At 37.9% G+C, this 17,531-nt stretch overlaps 1 protein-coding gene across 6 annotated transcripts in view; it reads right to left on the reverse strand.

Annotated features, from left to right (window-relative positions):
- cbwd (COBW domain containing) overlaps positions 1 to 17,531 on the reverse strand; it is a 79,550-nt gene that overhangs the window by 29,810 nt on the left and 32,209 nt on the right. For all 6 annotated transcript variants that reach the window (XM_039758837.1, XM_039758841.1, XM_039758835.1 and 3 more), the window contains one exon: positions 8,257 to 8,303. In XM_039758837.1, the coding sequence (XP_039614771.1) occupies positions 8,257 to 8,303 (47 nt within the window). The remainder of the gene's footprint in view (positions 1 to 8,256; positions 8,304 to 17,531) is intronic.

A 17,531-nucleotide genomic window follows, 5' to 3' on the forward strand; every position in this document is an offset into this window, starting at 1 on the left:
TAAAATCATTTGAAATTAAATTTTTCCTCATCAATGTACACACAGCACCCCATATTGACAGACAAAAAAACAAATTTTTGAAATTGTTACAGATTTATTAAAAAAGAAAACTGAAATATCACATGGTCCTAAGTATTCAGACCCTTTGCTCAGTATTTAGTAGAAGCACCCTTTTGAGCTAATACAGCCATGAGTCTTCTTGGGAAAGCTGAAAAACACCCCCGCAGCATGATGCTGCCACCGCCATGCTTCACTGTGGGGACTGTATTGGACAAGTGATGAGCAGTGCCTGGTTGTCTCCACACACTGAGGAGAGGCAAGACACATGACAGCCCACATCGAGTTTGCTAAAAGACACCTGAAGGACTCTGAGATGGTGAGAAATAAGATTCTCTGGTCTGATGAGACCAAGATAGAACTTTTTGGCCTTAATTCTAAGCGGTATGTGTGGAGACAACCAGGCACTGCTCATCACTTGTCCAATACAGTCCCCACAGTGTAGCATGGCGGTGGTAGCATAATGCTGTGGGGGTGTTTTTCAGCTGCAGGGACAGGACGACTGGTTGCAATCGAGGGAAAGATGAATGCGGCCAAGTACAGGGATATCCTGGACAAAAACCTTCTCCAGAGTGCTAAGGACCTCCGACAGGGCCGAAGGTTTACCTTCCAACAAGACAATGACCCTACGCACACACCTAAAATAACGAAGGAGTGGCTTCACAACAACTCTGTGACTGTTCTTGAATGGCCCAGCCAGAGCCCTGACTTAAACCAAATTGAGCATCTCTGGAGAGACCTAAAAATGGCTGTCCACCAACATTTACCATCCAACCTGACAGAACTGGAGATGATCTGCAAGGAGGAATGGCAGAGGATCCCCAAATCCAGGTGTGAAAAACTTGTTGCATCTTTCCCAAGAAGACCCATGGCTGTATTAGCTCAAAAGGGTGCTTCTACTAAATACTGAGCAAAGGGTCTGAATACTTAGGACCATGTGATATTTCAGTTTTTCTTTTTTAAAAAATCTGCAACAATTTCAAAAATTCTTTTTTTTGTCTGTCAATATGGGGTGCTGTGTGTACATTAATGAGGAAAAAAAGTAATTTAAATAATTTTAGCAAATGGCTGCAATATAACAAAGAGTGAAAAATTGAAGGGGGTCTGAATACTTTCCGTACCCACTGTATCTATTGTATTGTTGCAAATGAAAATACTAATAACAAAACATAAAACGGTGTTGGTGAATCTTAATTAACAGCTGGTTTAGATTTCTCCTGATGGTATTAATAACATGTTGGAGTCCAAGAACTTAATAATGAATACAAGCAAAAAGCCTACATAACATTTCATCCTAATGTTACACAAAAATGAATTAAACATAATTATATTATTAATTCCCTTGTTCCCAATTGTTTTTCCAATTTATTAACCTTTTATCTAAATTAACTATAAATTATGATTAAGAATTCTTACTAACCTTAATGCTCACTTAGATGTGGAAACTTCACCAGAAAATATGTTTACAACATTTTTTTGTTTTTGCAAAATTGTAAAAGACCAATGCACTCTTGAGAATTATATTTGCATTTAATGCTTTATTTTAACATCAATAAAGTTAAACAAAAGGCAATAAACACAGTAAAAATATATTAAATGAACCAATTCTAATTAAAAGCTAAAGATAAAAGATGAGCTTATAAATTTAAAAATTGCTCACAGTTGTAGCAGGTAGATTGTTCCAAAGTCTAAGAGCAGCTGTTGCATATGCATGCTCAACCTTTACGTTTTAGTCAAGCCCTTGGCACTACTAGAGTATCTAATTAGACAACCTAAGTTAGCAAGATGGAATGTAAAGGTGTAAAAGGTTGGACAGGTAGGAAGGTGCTAATCCATTTAGGAACTTAAAAACAAAAAATAGTATCTCAAAATGAACATTGTAATGGACTGGAAGCAAATCAAGGGAGGCTGCAATAGAGTCACGCTTATGTGTGCCTGTCAAAAGTCTAGCAGCAGCATTCTGGATTGGTTGAGTGGAGGAAGGGAAAGCTAAGGACGTTTTCACAAGTTGACGGGGATGCATCAAGGCATGCAGACACAACAGGATTAATAACTATATTAATGATGTTAAACAAAACTCCTGGTTGATGACAGTTATTATTAATAACATTTGAAAAGTACTAAGTTCCTGATATTTTAACTATCAACAACAGTATTTGTTGTATAGCCCAAAATCACACAAGGAGGTTTTTGACAGGCAACCAACCCAGATGTCTACCTAAGAAGACAAGAACAAACTCCCAAAACAAAACTTTGTAGACCAAAAAAAAAAAAAATAGAAGAAATCTTGGGAAAGGTAATTCAAAGAGAGACCCCCTTCCAGGTAGGCTGGACATGCAATGGGTGTCAAAAATTGAGTAAATACAATACACAAAAACGGAACACAACAAATCCTCTTCACAGATTTAGATGGCCAATCAGTCATTGCTGCCTCATAAATACAATCTTCTTCAGCAGAAACTACTTTCTTCTCGCACAGTGCTCCTCACCAAGTGCAGGCCCAGAAAAATATACTACAGTATACCACTCACTAAGTACAGGACTATCACAAATAAGGATACATATTTGTTCAAATATATCAAAAACTAACTAATTAGCAAAACTATTAAACAACAATATCTGTCCGTCAGCTAATTATAAAACCACTGCTTGATTGTAGAAATGGACTCAGACAGGCCAGACGCAGTCAGAGTGCCTGAAGCTATCTTTTTCCCATTTGCGCTCCAGTTTCCTACAAGCTTGTCTAAAGACCTTCTTGGCATCATTTAACTATGGCTCAGATTTACATTTAGCACATCTAGCCTTCAGTTGAACAAACTATTGCAGCAAATGCATTTAAACAAAATAATAAGGTTCTCAACACAAAGGTGAGTGAAGGGCCTGCATAAAGCATAGGCCAGAGCAGCATCTCTATAGGCAGCAACAAACTATGACTAGCAGAGATGAGACATTATCCCCAAAGAAAAATGTGTACAAAACAAACACAAGCAATCCACGAACAGACCAGGAGAAGAAGGAGATGGCTTGCCACATACACTGGCACCATCTTGCAGAGAAAAAAACATTCATAAGAAGCCTCAATTCACACTCAGAAGACTATTCAGACTAATATATAAAAATATCATAATCCCTCAATTTTCATTTAAAACAATGTTATAAAACAGGAGTTCATATTTGATTTATAAATAACATCTACTACAAGTACTTTTCCTTTGGCCAGTTCTAAGTAGTTTAAAAAAATGTACTTGTTGTACTTGCTGAATTATTGAGACTAATTTTACCTTTAAATTTTCTTTGTAAAATTCTGGAGAAATCTGTAATTCTTACAACTCAGATTTCAGTCTTTCTTTTGCCCTAGTCACAGCACAGAAAAAGCTTTGACTTGTTTTGTAAATGATATTCTGATTTCTTCTGATGCAGAAAATAATACCATTATTATGCTTTTAAACTTAAGCTGAGGTTTTGATACTATTGATCGTAGCACTTTTCAACACACAATTAATACTTGATTTGGCTTATATATATATATATATATATATATATATATATATATATATATATATATATATATATATATATATATATATATATAGGCATCATTTTTATTTTGTCATAAACATTTTGTGGGGACTAGAAATACTTATTGTTATTATGTTTTGCTCATTTTAGTTGTTATTACTTTGATGGCTTTTTTAGTGCCATTTTATTTACTGATAATTTTTGAGATCATCGCCTGCTTCTGGATGATTTTCATGGCAGCGGCCATGTGTTATGACAGGTGTGGTTCATCAAATGTTTATGAGTAACTGTGAAGTGTAATGAATAAGCTATGCATCAATTTTGGAGTTTTATTACTTGAAGAATTCAATTGTGACCTTTGTTTTCTTCTAGAAGGGCTCTTGAAGAAACTGAAAATGTTTTTGATTCATTTTCAATGCCATTTTGTTTGAACTTGGATGTGTCCTTTTTGTGCAGGTTTGTTGTAGTGATTACTATGGCACTGCTATGGGTGATGTCCAGGGTCACACTGCACATGTGTAGTAGAAGTCAAGGGTATAACAGAAAGGTGCATATACTTTCTGGTGTCCGAGAATGGATAATAACAGTGTTGGTGTGCGATTCTTGAAACTAAAACATTTTCTGGTTAACAAGCTTTTTTTGGTACTAAAGTGAACATGAGGAAAGCTGCTGGACCAGATGTCATACTTGGCATGGTACTTGAAGCTTGTGCCGACCAGTTGACTGGAGTTCTTACTAAGTTATTTAATCTTTTACTGCCGCAGGCCACCGTTACACCCTGTCTTAAGTCAGCTGCTATCATTCCTATCCCGAAAAGGTCAGTCATCAATAACCTTAATGACTACAGACCAATTGCATTAATGTTAACAATAATGAAATGTTTTAAAAGACTTATAGTTCAGTATATTAAAGCCAGCCTCCCTCTCACCTTTGACCCTCACCAGTTTGCTTATAGATCAAATATATACATGGAAGACGCCATCAGTACAGCCCTCCATACAGTGATGAGCCATCTGGGACACTTGGGAACCTATGTAGAGATACTATTTGTCGATTATAGCTCAGAATTTAATACAATCATCCCCAGCATTTAATACAATCATCCCTAGCATACTAAGCTGCATAACCTGAACTCTTCCATTTCATCTGTGCTTGAATATTAATTTCCTCACTGGCTGCCCACAGACTGTTAGTATTGGTCCCCACAGCTCCTCCACCCTCACACTTAGCACCATCTCACCCCAGGGTTGTGTACTGAGCCCACTTCTCTATGCCCTGTACACTTACAACTGTACATCTAATTAATCCAGCAACACAATCATCAAATTTGCTAATGACTCCACCATGGAAGGCCTCATTACCGGTGACGAGGTGAGCGTGGTGCTCCGGAAACAATCTTTCACTCAACACTTGCAAAACTAAAGAGATGGTTATTGACTTCAGGAGGCACAGAGCACAGCCAGCCCCTCTATACATCAATGGGGACCTGGTGGAGAGGGTCACCTCCTTTAACTTCCTAGGATCTTACATTTCTGAAGACATGTCCTGGACAGCAAACACTCTAGCGGTGGTCAGAAAGTCCCAGCAGCGACTGCATTTCCTGAGACTTCTCTGGAAAGTGGAAATGAAGGAGAAGCTGCTGTTGACCTTCTACCACTCAACCTTCGAGAGTGTTTTAGCATACTGTATTTCAACACGATATGCTGGCTGTATAACAGCAGACAGGAAAGCTCTGCAGAGTGCAATAACCACGGCAGAGAAAATCATTGGCTGCTCTCTGCCATCCCTGGAAGATACTGTATCTCCAGTGCCCGATGACTCCGCAGAGGCCAGAAAAATCATTAAAGACCCTTTCCATCCTGGCCACTCACTGTTCACACTACTGCTATCCGGCAAGCAGTAGAAGATCATTAGAAGTATAACAAAAAGTTTGCAGATAGTTTTTGTCCTTGGGTCATCAGAATTTTAAATTTTAAGAAATCATAGAATTGTTACCTTTTCTTTTTTCCTCCAGTACGAATGACAATCAATTTAGTAAATAATAATTTCCTTTTCCTTATTTATTTATGTATTATATTTATTTGTCATAAGCTGTGCACTTTTTATATTATTTGTTTGATGTACTTGCACCTTTTACAGTTGTACCTTTTACAATTTCATGATTTTGGATTAAATTCTCAACTCTGTATCATCTTCTGATATTTTTTATTGAAAAAGTTTTACAGTTTCCTTCTGAGTCAGTACACCATGTTGTTTAATGTAATGGTGCCATGGCCGATCATATGGGTGTGGCATGTGATGCCACTGTTACTCGACTATAAAAAGAGGGTGGCTGCAGTATTTGGCATCCAAGCTTTTATATAACAGATAAAACCTCAAATTCCTATGCCAAAACTTACTGTTTAATAGGGAACTTTTTCTAGTCTGCTTTTCATTCCAAAATTTAGTATTATAGTACTTTATTGTTTGTCTAATCATTTGATTCGCCAAGTAGTTTACAGATAACTAAAACCAAGGTAGCAAGGATATTAAGAACTAAGGATTATGACCATCATTCTTCAGTTCTTAGATTCCCCCACTGCCATCTAATAACATTTAAAGCTGGCTTTAAATATATCTGTCTTACAACGTCATAAAGGGTTTAGCACCTTAACATTATTGACATATTAATACCTATTGTCTGCAGTGTACATAGTGATCTCAAGATGCAGTCCTGTTTAAAACTTTGAGCATAAGGAGATGGCTTAAAAAAATCACCTTGGCCTTAAAAAATAAGGATAGGAGCTATCACTTTTACTTATAGAGCTCCAAAACTATCTACTAATATTAGAGAAACACTGCTAGTCTCAGTATTTAAGTCAAGGCTAAAGACTTATTATTTTAGCATAGAAAACTATTTTCATATTGCTTACTAATGAACTGCACTAACTGTTTTGAATGGCCATTACTAATCTTTTTCCCAGCATACAAAGTGGTAGCTGGTGTGCCTTGAAATGGATGTGTCTTCACAAATAATAATCCTACTTTCAGACATTCGATTTTCTACTGAAATGGTAGTTTTTTGTCAGGAGTGATGCATTTCTAAATACTGTATAGCTAACCTAGGGCAACTCATTGAGCACATAGTACGTATACTGTATGTGTATTTCCCTTTATATACTGGATGATGTTTCTGTTTTGCTTGTACAGTATGTTGCATATTTTATTTTTCTGTTTTGTTTATATGTTATACATTTATGTCTTTAATGGCCTACTACATTCATAATTATTGTTTACTACGGTGAGGTGTTGAGTGGTTGTTTGCGTAACAAAAGTAGACTAAATTAATATTTAATTAAATTGACTTTGCTAGAACACTATGTTTCATGATTCTTTTTTAAATGTAACGTAACATTCTTAAATCTGCTTGAATCGAGTCATGGTGACTACAGCTAGAGCTTATTCTAGTAGCATCGAGCACAAGGCAAGAAACAACTTTGGATTGAGCAACATTACTACGCACGGTCCTTTCACACGGGACCAGTTTAGAAACGCCAGTTAACTTAATCTGCACATCTTTGAGGTTTGAGAGGAAAACCCATGCAGACATGAGCAACTTGCAAACTCAATATGAATGGTGCCTGGTCAAATGCTTAATTCATGAGGTGGTAGCGCTATCCACTGCATGATGGTTCTGCTTCTGTAAGTTTTGTATTTTTAAGATATATATTTATTTTACAATAGTATTCTTCCCATGTACTTTTGTGGTTTATTATATAGAAAAGGGAAAAATTCCTCATTTAAAACTGAGACACTAAGAAAATAAAATGTAAAAATGTGTGTAGGCATTCTACTGTCACTATAAACCTTAAAGATATATGAATTATTTGATGCAAACGTTAAAACATTTATAATTGAAAAATTAATTCTATATTTTTTCATCCATCCATCCATTATCCAACCCGCTATATCCTAACATAAGGTCACGGTGGTTTGCTAGAGCAAATCCTCATTGTTATTTAAAATAAAAGACAATACACAATTTTCTGCTATGCTATAAATAGTAACAAGACAGTTACTAAGGATGCCAAAATGCATCTGACAACGGATAGACTTATAGTGAAATACATTGCATTAAAACATTTAAACTTGAGGCACAAATAATAATAATTTAAACTAAAACACGCTCTCTAAAATAAAATGTGTTGGCATAGTTTAAAGCTAAGGGAAGAGTTTAATCAGAGAAGAGATTTGAGAGAGAGCAGGGTGAGATTTAAATTGTGTGCTTTTAGTAAAAGGAGGGAGGCAGCTCTCACAGCTAGTGAGGAAGCATGATTTGTGAAGGTAGGCTTATTCTTTGGAGATTGTTAATTTGTACCTAGGTTTACTTTGGTGTTTATATCTCACTGTAAACCCTCATTTGTTGTTAATATATTTCATGTTATAGTTGATCTATTATGCTTATGTTTCAGTGACAAAAAACATCAAATTCTACAATTAGATTTTTGTATATTTTATAGAATTCTGCATGACGTTGCTTAGTATATAAAAAAAACATTACTTGATAGATTACAATATCATAACTGGCTGAATAGTTCACTACTCAGACTCTTATAAAAACTAATTTCAGAACACAGAGCCAGCAACATATTGTTTTACAGTCCAAAAAGACAGCCACTACACTCTGTCGGTAAAATATACCTTGCTGCTTCATTAACAAGTCCTTCTTCCTTTTCTTCTGTTAAATGCTATCAAAGAAAGAATAGCACATTAGAATCTATGCGCCAGAAATTGTAAAGTGCATAACAAAGGGTTCATTTAATGATATATCAAAACAAAAAAAGAATTGTAAATGTGTATTTTCAGGCATGTATTTTTCACCCAACTGGTAAACATATTTGTTTTTTTCAAAACCAGGAGAAAGTTGGCCATAGAAAGAACTGCACACTGGCTACATTTTCGTCATTTTTACCATAGACAATTTTTTTGGCCCATACAACACAGATCTGATTTTCTCTTCTTGTGCAAACTGCTTTAGGATAAAGTAATGCCAGTCTGTGCTTGGCTATAAATGGTAATATGATTCTGATTCCCAAAATGTGACCAGTGTGAAGATGCTCGTATGAGGATTAACTAATATTTTCATCTTTACTTTGAACATTAGAACACTCTAGATGAGAACAGGCCATTCAGCCCAACAAAGCTCGCCAGTCCTATCCACTTGTTTCCTCCAAGAAAACATCAAGTCGAGTTTTGAAAGTCCCTAATGTCTTACTGTCTACCACACTACTTGGTAGCTTATTCCAAGTGTCTATCGTTCTTTGTGTAAAGAAAAACTTCCTAATGTTTGTGCAAAATTTACCCTTAACAAGTTTCCAACTGTGTCCCTGTGTTCTTGATGAACTCATTTTAAAATACAAGTCTCGATCCACTGTACTAATTCCCTTCATAATTTTAAACACTTCAATCATGTCACCTCTTAATCTTCTTTTGCTTAAACTGTAAAGGCTCAGCTCTTTTAATCTTTCCTCATAATTCAACCCCTGTAGTCCTGGAATCAGCCTAGTCGCTCTTCTCTGGACCTTTTCTAGTGCTGCTATGTCCTTTTTGTGTCCTGAAGACCTAAACTGCACACAGTACTCCAGATGAGGCCTCACCAGTGTGTTATAAAGGTTGAGCATAACCTCCTTGGCCTTGTACTCCACACATTGTGCTATATAACCTAACATTCTGTTAGCCTTCTTAACGGTTTCTGAAAACTGTCAGGAAGTCGATAGTTTAGAGTCCACTATGACTCCTAAATCCTTCTCATAAGGTGTACTCGCGATTTTCCGACCGCCCATTGTGTATTCAAACCTAATATTTTTACTTCCTATGTGTAATACTTTACATTTACTGACATTAAATTTCATCTTCCACAAATCTGCCCAAGCCTGTATGCTATCCAAGTCCTTCTGTAATGATATAACAGATTCCAAATTATATGCTAATCCACCTATCTTGGTATCATCTGCAAACTTAACCAGCTTGTTACTTATATCCATCCATCCATTTTCCAACCTGCTGAATCTGAACACCGGGAAAATGAGCCAATCCCAGCCAACACAGGGCACAAGGCAGGAACCAATCCCGGGCAGGGTGCCAACCCACTGCAGGACACACACAAACACACCCACACACCAAGCACACACTAGGGCCAATTTAGAATCGCCAGTCCACCTAACCTGCATGTCTTTGGACTGTGGGAGGAAACCGGAGCCCGGAGGAAACCCACACAGACAGGGGGAGAACATGCAAGCTCCACGCACGGAGGACCCGGGAAGCGAACCCGGGTCTCCTAACTGCGAGGCAGCAGAGCTACCACTGCGCCACCGTGCCGCCCCTTGTTACTTATATTCCTATCTAAATCATTTATATATATTAAAAATAGCAGCGGCCCTAGCACTGACCCCTGTGGAACACCACTCTTAACATCGGCCAGTTCTGATGAGGTTCCTTGCACCATCATCCTCTGCTTCCTGTGTCTGAGCCAATTCTGCACCCATCTAAAAACATCACCCTGAACTCCCACTTCTTTTAACTTGATGCCCAACCTCTCATGTGGCACCTTATCAAATGCTTTCTGAAAGTCCAGATAAATAATATCATAAGCTCCAGTTTGATCGTATGCTTTTGTTGCACCCTCATAAAATTCCAACATGTTAATAAAACACGACCTCCATCTTCTGAACCCATGCTGACTGTTCAGAATAACTCCTGCCCTTGCCATGTGTTGCTCCATCTTATCCTTAATAATTCCTTCCTTTAATTTTCCTGTGATGCATGTTAAGGTTACTGGCCTATAGTTGCTTGGATCTGTCCTGTTACCCTTTTTATATAATGGGATGATATTTGCCATTTTCCAGACCTTCGGAATCTCTCCAGTGCTCAGTGACTTCCTAAAAATATGTGTCAAGGGTTTATATATGTACTCACTAGCCTCCTTAAGAACACGAGTATAAATATTATCTGGGCCTGGTGATTTGTTTGATTTCATCTTATTTAATCTGAGCAGCACTTCTCCCTCTACAATTTCCAAATCCCTCAGTACCTCCTTAGTAGTTGCATTTACCTCTGGAAGGTTATCCACTTGCTCACTTGTAAACACCTCAGAAAAATGTAAGTTTAGGGCATCTGCTATTTCATTGTCTGTATCTTTTAATTCCCCTTTACTATTCCTGATGAACGTGACCTCCTCCTTAACTGTTCTTTTACTACTAAAATACTGAAAGAATCTCTTGGGGTCTTCTTTCGCCTTATCTGCTATATTCCTCTCCAACTGTCTTTTAGCCTCTCTGATATCTTTCTTAATGGTTGCCCTCATTTTCTCATACGCGCTACGGTTCTCTTTGCAGTCATTAGTCTTATATGCCTTATACAGCAGTTTTTTCCTTTGCAACTTCTTTTTTAAATCTTTATTAATCCATTGTGGAGTTTTTTTAGTTTCCTATTAATTCCAAATTTAGGTATGTATCTGTCCTGCATTACATGTAAAACATTTTTAAACCTGTTCCACTGCTCTTCGACTGTCTCCACATTTAAAAGCTTATCCCAGTCTATCCTATTTAGACTTTGTCGCATCTGCTCAAAATTAGCCCTACCAAAGTTCAACTTAACAATTTTAGTCTTTGCATCTGTACTCTTACAAAATACTGAGAATTTTATTATATTATGGTCACTTGACCCTAGTGGTTCAATCACCTCTCCACCCTCAATTCTATCCTGATTATTACAGAATACTAAATCCAGACAGGCTTCACCCCATGTTGGTGCTTTAACATGCTGTGTTAAAAAACAGTCGCTGATTACTTCTAAAAACTCCTGCTCTTGTGCTCCTCCATCTGCAAGGTTATCCCAGTTAATATTTGAATAATTAAAGTCCCCCGTGACTATAATTATCCCCCTGTAAACTTGCCTTTTTGATATTACTAAAAAGATGTTTGTTGAAATTACTGTCTGAATTGGGTGGTCTATAACACACTCCTAAAATAAGACCTCTTTCCCTAATATTTTCCAGGCGAAGCCACATGTTCTCACTAAGATGGGGATCATCATCCAACTGAAGATGACTTACATTTAAACCCTGTTTGGCATAAACAGCAACCCCACCTCCTTTTCTGTTCTGTCTATCCTTCCTAAAAAATGTGTATCCCTCTATGTTACACTCATACCCATCTTTGTTATTTAGCCAGGTTTCCATTATTGCTATAATATCATAATTATGCTCTGTTACATACAACTCCAACTCACTTACCTTATTTTTGATACTTCTAGCATTAAGGCAAGCTATTTTTAGTGTGTTAATCCTTCTACATTTACATGTTTGCTTAGAATTTACATTACTTTGAGTGCGACATAACCAATAAGCATCATAAACAACTACTTAAATTGGAAAACAACATGAAATAAGTGTATATACCTGACATACAGTAAGGTGTCATTTTAATTTCACTTCTTTTTAGGTAAAAATAACTTTAATAAAACTATATTTTGAAGAAATGCCTGCACAGGTGAAGGCAGCGGCAGATTCTGACAATTATACTGTATGTAAGTTCCATAGAGGCATGTGTGAGGAATGCAATTCTGGGTTTTCAGCTGTGTGAAGTAGTTTCAATCATAGATTCTGGAGTGAAGCTGGATTACTTCTTTTTTTTTTTTTTTAAGATTTTTTTATGGAAACAGACTACCATCAGTAGACAAAAATAAAGCAGTTTGTCTAAGATGGTTAAAGAATGTTAAGAATGAGATGACAGAACAGTCTGAGTAATGAAAACCACTAATATACTCATAAACAGATACAGAAACTGTATGCTCATTCACAGGGACAAGACACACATCTGCCAACCCAATATCTATTTATATAATTCACTAAGGGCATGCAAGACAGTGAGTGCAAGCAAGACAGAGAGCCACACCCGCCAACTCACACAGCTCCACCCGCCAACTCTAACCCTCCTACCGCGTCATGGGATACACACGACAGAGCCACGCACTCCAACTATAACTGTCCTCCCGCGTCCAGCATTGCTCTCGAGGCATGTGCACTGCCTGCTCATGTGCCCGCACGCAACAACTCATCAAACACAGCCTCAGTTGCTTTCGTCCACATGCAACTCTGAGCCACATTGAATTTTTACCGCACACAAGACAGAGAGCCCCGCCCGCCAACTCTAACAGAGCCCCGGCCATGGGTTACTCACGAAAGAGCCACGAACGCCAACTCTAACCCTCCTCCCACGTCATGGGAAACGCACGACAAGACCCCGCCCTCCAACTCTAACCCTCTGCAGGCTTCCAACATCTCTCTCGAGGCAATTATATGGTGACATCGACTTCTCAACTGTCACTCTGGAACAACTCAGTATGCGAGCTATATTAAGCATCACCAATGAAGACTCACTACACCTTAATGAACAGGTGCTGAAACTTATCCCTAATGACGAAGTAACTTTCACCAACGTTGACTCCATCGTCACAGACGATCCTGCAGATCAACTTGCATTCCCCAATTAATTTCTTAATAGTCTTACTCCCGCTGGCATGCCTCCGTATAAACTCAAAATTAAAAATGGTTCAGTCATCATGCTTCTCAGGTACCTCATGCCAGCAAAAGGTCTCTGTAATGGCACTAGACTTTCTGTTACTAGCATTCACCGCAATGTACTGGAGTGTAAAACTATCACATCTGCTACCTCACAAACATTCTTATTCCCCGGATTTTCCTGACCCCATCAGATTCAAATTTGCCTTTTACTTTTACACGCAGACAATTTCCTGTTAGATTGGCGTTTGCAATGACTATTAATAAGGCACAAGGACAAAATTAAAAAAAAATATGCCTGTATCTGCTAAAACCTGTTTTCACTCACGGACAATTGTATGTTGCTCTCTTCAGAGTTCCATCTTTTCATTCACTGCCAGTTTTATCCTCAAACCCTCCCCATTTAGACAACTATGTCTTTCAGGAAGTGTTCACTCATCAATAAATAATTATATGCGGCGTATGCTACGCCGCAGGTTGGCTAGCAAACTATAATTCTTGACAAAATTATTAAAAATATGCCCCAATCCTTCATTATGTCTTTCTCTTGAGTTTACAGAATGATATAAATTGTATAGATATATACTGTATATATGTATAAATGTTTTATGTACACACATACTGTGCATATACAGTTAGATTCATAAGTATTTGGACAGTTAACACAATTTTCATAATGTTGGCTCTCTACCCCATCACAATGGATTTGAAATGAAGAAAATAATTGCATGATTGAAGTATAGGTTTTCAGTATTAATTTAAAGGATATAACAGAAATATTGTATGAGCCATTTAAGAATTACATTCATTTTTATACATGGACCCCCCATTTTCAGGGGCTCAAACATATCTGGACAATTGACTGACAAGCTGTTCCACAGCCAGGTGTGAGCAGGTCCCTCGTTAGTTCATTAACTATTAAGATGGCAGAAGGTCTAGAGTTGATTCCATTTGTGGAATTTGCTTTTGGAAGCTGTTACTGTTAATTCTAAATATAAATATAAAGTCCAAAGAGCTGTCAATGCAAGTAAAAACAGGCCTTAATTAGGCAGAGAAAACAAAACAAATCCATCCTAGAGATAGTAGGAACACCAGGAGCGCTCCTATGTACTGTATATATCAAGTCATATACATCAAGTCAATGAAACTTCTGGGATATTAATCTGGTCAGTTAAGTAGTACGGAGGATTGTTAATCCTGCTTTGTTGTTAATGAAATTAACAACAGGTGCAGTAGAGGGGCAACAATGAGACAACCCCCAAAACAGGAATGGTTTAACAGGTGGAGGCCACTGACATTTTTCCCTCTTCATCTTTTCTGACAGTTTTTTCACTAGTTTTGCATTTGGCTACAATCAGTGTCACTATTGGTAGCATGGGGCGATACCTGGACCCTACAGAGGTTGCACAGGTAGTCCAACAACTCCAGGATGGCACATCAATACGTGCCATTGCCAGAAGGTTTGCTGAGTCTCCCAGCACATTCTCAAGGGCATGGAGGAGATTCCAGGAGACAGGCAGTTACTCTAGGAGAGCTGGACAGGCCATAGAAGGTCCTTAAGCCATCAGCAGGACCGGTATCTGCTTCTCTGGGCAAGAAGGAACAGGATGAGCACTGCCAGTGCCCTACAAAATTACCTCCAGCAGGCCACTGGTGTGAATGTCTCTGAACAAACAATCAGAAACAGACTTCATGAGAGTGGCCTGAAGGCCCGACGTCCTCTATTGGGCCCTGTGCTCACTGCCCAGCACAGTGGAGCTCAATTAGCATTTGCCATAGAATACCAGAATTGGCAGGTCCACCACTGGTGCCCTGTGCTTTTCACAGATGAGAGCAGGTTCACCCTGAGCACATGTGACAGACGTGAAATGGTCTGGAGAAGTCATGGAGAACATTATGCTGCCTGTAACATTGTTCAGCATGACTGGTTTGGTGGTGGGTCAGTGATAGTCTGGGGAGGCATATCCATGGAGGCTAGACAACAGCACCTTGACTGCCATTAGGTATTGGGATGAAATCCTTGAGCCCATTGTCAGACCATATGCTGGTGCAGTGGGTCCTGGGTTTCTCCTGGTGCACAACAATGCCCAGCCTCATGTGGCGAGAGTATGCAGGCAGTTCCTGGAGGATGAAGGAATTGATACCACTGACTGGCCCCCTCGCTCGCCCGACCTAAATCCAATGGAACACCTCTGGGACATTATGTTTCGGTCCTTCTGATGCCACCAGGTTGCACCTCAGACTGTCCAGGAGCTCGGTGATGCCCCCATACAAACTACTGAGTACGATTTGGAGTTGCTGCAGTGAAATTTCGGCAAAATGGACTAGCCTGCCACATCATTTTTTCACTTTGATTTTCGGAGTGTCTTTAAATTCAGCCATCTTTAGGTTGATAATTTTCATTTCCATCAAACGATGTTGCATCCTTCCCTTCCTAAAACATTACCCAGTCCACATCAGTATAGATATCCAGCATGATTTTTTTTCCCCAATTGAGATCTGATGTGTTTTCAAAGTGTTCGTTTAGTTTTTTTGAGCAGTTTAAATATATAGACCATAAGGGGGAGCCAGACAAACCCAAAACACAGACAATGCACTACACGTTAATAGAATAAAATGAAGAATAGTTATTCCTCAATGCACCTTCACAGACCTCCTCCTCTTAATGTGCCACAATTATACACTAAGTGAGTACAATAAATCACTAATTTACAAAATTGTCTAAAATCCTGTTTTTGCTCCATCATTCTAGGGTATTGAGTGTTGCTTTATGTGGGGAAAAATAACTGAAATGATTTAGAAAAAGGATGTAACACAGCAAAATGTAAAAAAATATAGGGGTCTGAATACTTTCTGAATTCACTATACATTGGATATATTGTGTATTTATTTAATGCAGTGAGAAAGTATTAGTCAAATCTTTTTATAGGTTGGAGTATTATAAATAGAGGAGAGTCATAGATGAAAAAATAAAGTTATCATTTCATTTGTTTAGAAAAAAAGGTGTCAAACATGTTTTTCAGGTGTGAAAAGTCTACTGTGAAAAACCTTCATTTAAAGGGATAATTTAAGCTAGCCTTGTCTAATATATGCTAAAAAATTTTGGTGTTTGTCATCAAGAGTGAAGTTGACGGCATCTAGGTTGTACAAAAACAAGATCAAAATTGTGGAAAACCTTCAGTAAAAAATATTGACAATACCCAGCAAAAAAACAACTGGCAAAATGTAGAATAAGCAACAAGTATCAAAAGACTAGTAATTTTATTTTAATTAGCAAGATAGAATCACACAAAGGGAAAAAGCACAGTACAAAACAGTTTGTGCTTACCTAGACAAGTGAATATCCCATCCATTTGGTTGTGTAGGCACCTACTTGTCCATAGTTTATACACCTTACCATGCTCTCCATTTGCCCCATTCTATCTATCATGATCTTAGTCTCTCTTCTCCCTAGAAGATAACATTCACTCTAATCTTCTCTTGCATGAGAAGGTTTTAAATACTCACCTGGTCAAATATGCCAGACTATAGCTCCCCACTAGTGTCCCTGCACCCATCAGTTTCAATTGCTACTTAGTGCTATGGGCCTAAATTCAGATCCAAGGCTGCTGTCTCTCTCTCCTTGTTTGTCAGATGTCTTGTTTCTTTGTATCAGTATACTGCTGCTGGATTATGTGAATTTCCCCTTGGGATTAATAAAGTATCTATCTATCTATCTATCTATCTATCTATCTATCTATCTAAGGTTCGCATGAATGCTTCCATCTAGAATACCACACTCACTCTCCTTATAGGGACACACAGGCCTAAATTAATCCCAGGTCTTATTCATGAGTGTAATCTGTATTTTTCACAAGAAAGACCAACAAACTAATACAGGGGAGAAGTCACTAGGGGTTTTATAGTGGTGTATCACCAAAGGACTAACAGTTGATGTGAAGCAGATCGTTGGTATTGGTCTTTCAGACCACTTTCTTCTACTATTCAGTATAGAAATAATGATAGAAAACATTCATGAGAAGCATATTGTAAAAAACGCTTCTTTGACTCCTCAGCAGCTGTAAAACTTACAAACATTCTAACCATTAGTCCGGTTATAGTGCCAGCTACAATAGCAAGGATGATGTAAATAGTAAAGTGGAAAACTTTAATTCTAAAGTAAGAGCTGCTGTTGACATAGTTGCACCTGAAAAGACAATTAAAAAATCTTCTAGCATTGTTATACCATGGAAGACCCAAAGAGTGTCTGAATTAAAGAGAACATGTCGTAGAGCTGAGCGTAAATGGAAAACTAAACTAACTATCCATTATGAGATATTGAAGGTTAAAATAACAGAATACAATAACACAGTCCGTCTTGAGAGGTGCTGCTATTTCTCTCAGATTATAAATAACA

This window comes from Polypterus senegalus, chromosome 7, assembly GCF_016835505.1.
Source record: "Polypterus senegalus isolate Bchr_013 chromosome 7, ASM1683550v1, whole genome shotgun sequence".
Classification (NCBI taxonomy): domain Eukaryota; kingdom Metazoa; phylum Chordata; class Cladistia; order Polypteriformes; family Polypteridae; genus Polypterus; species Polypterus senegalus.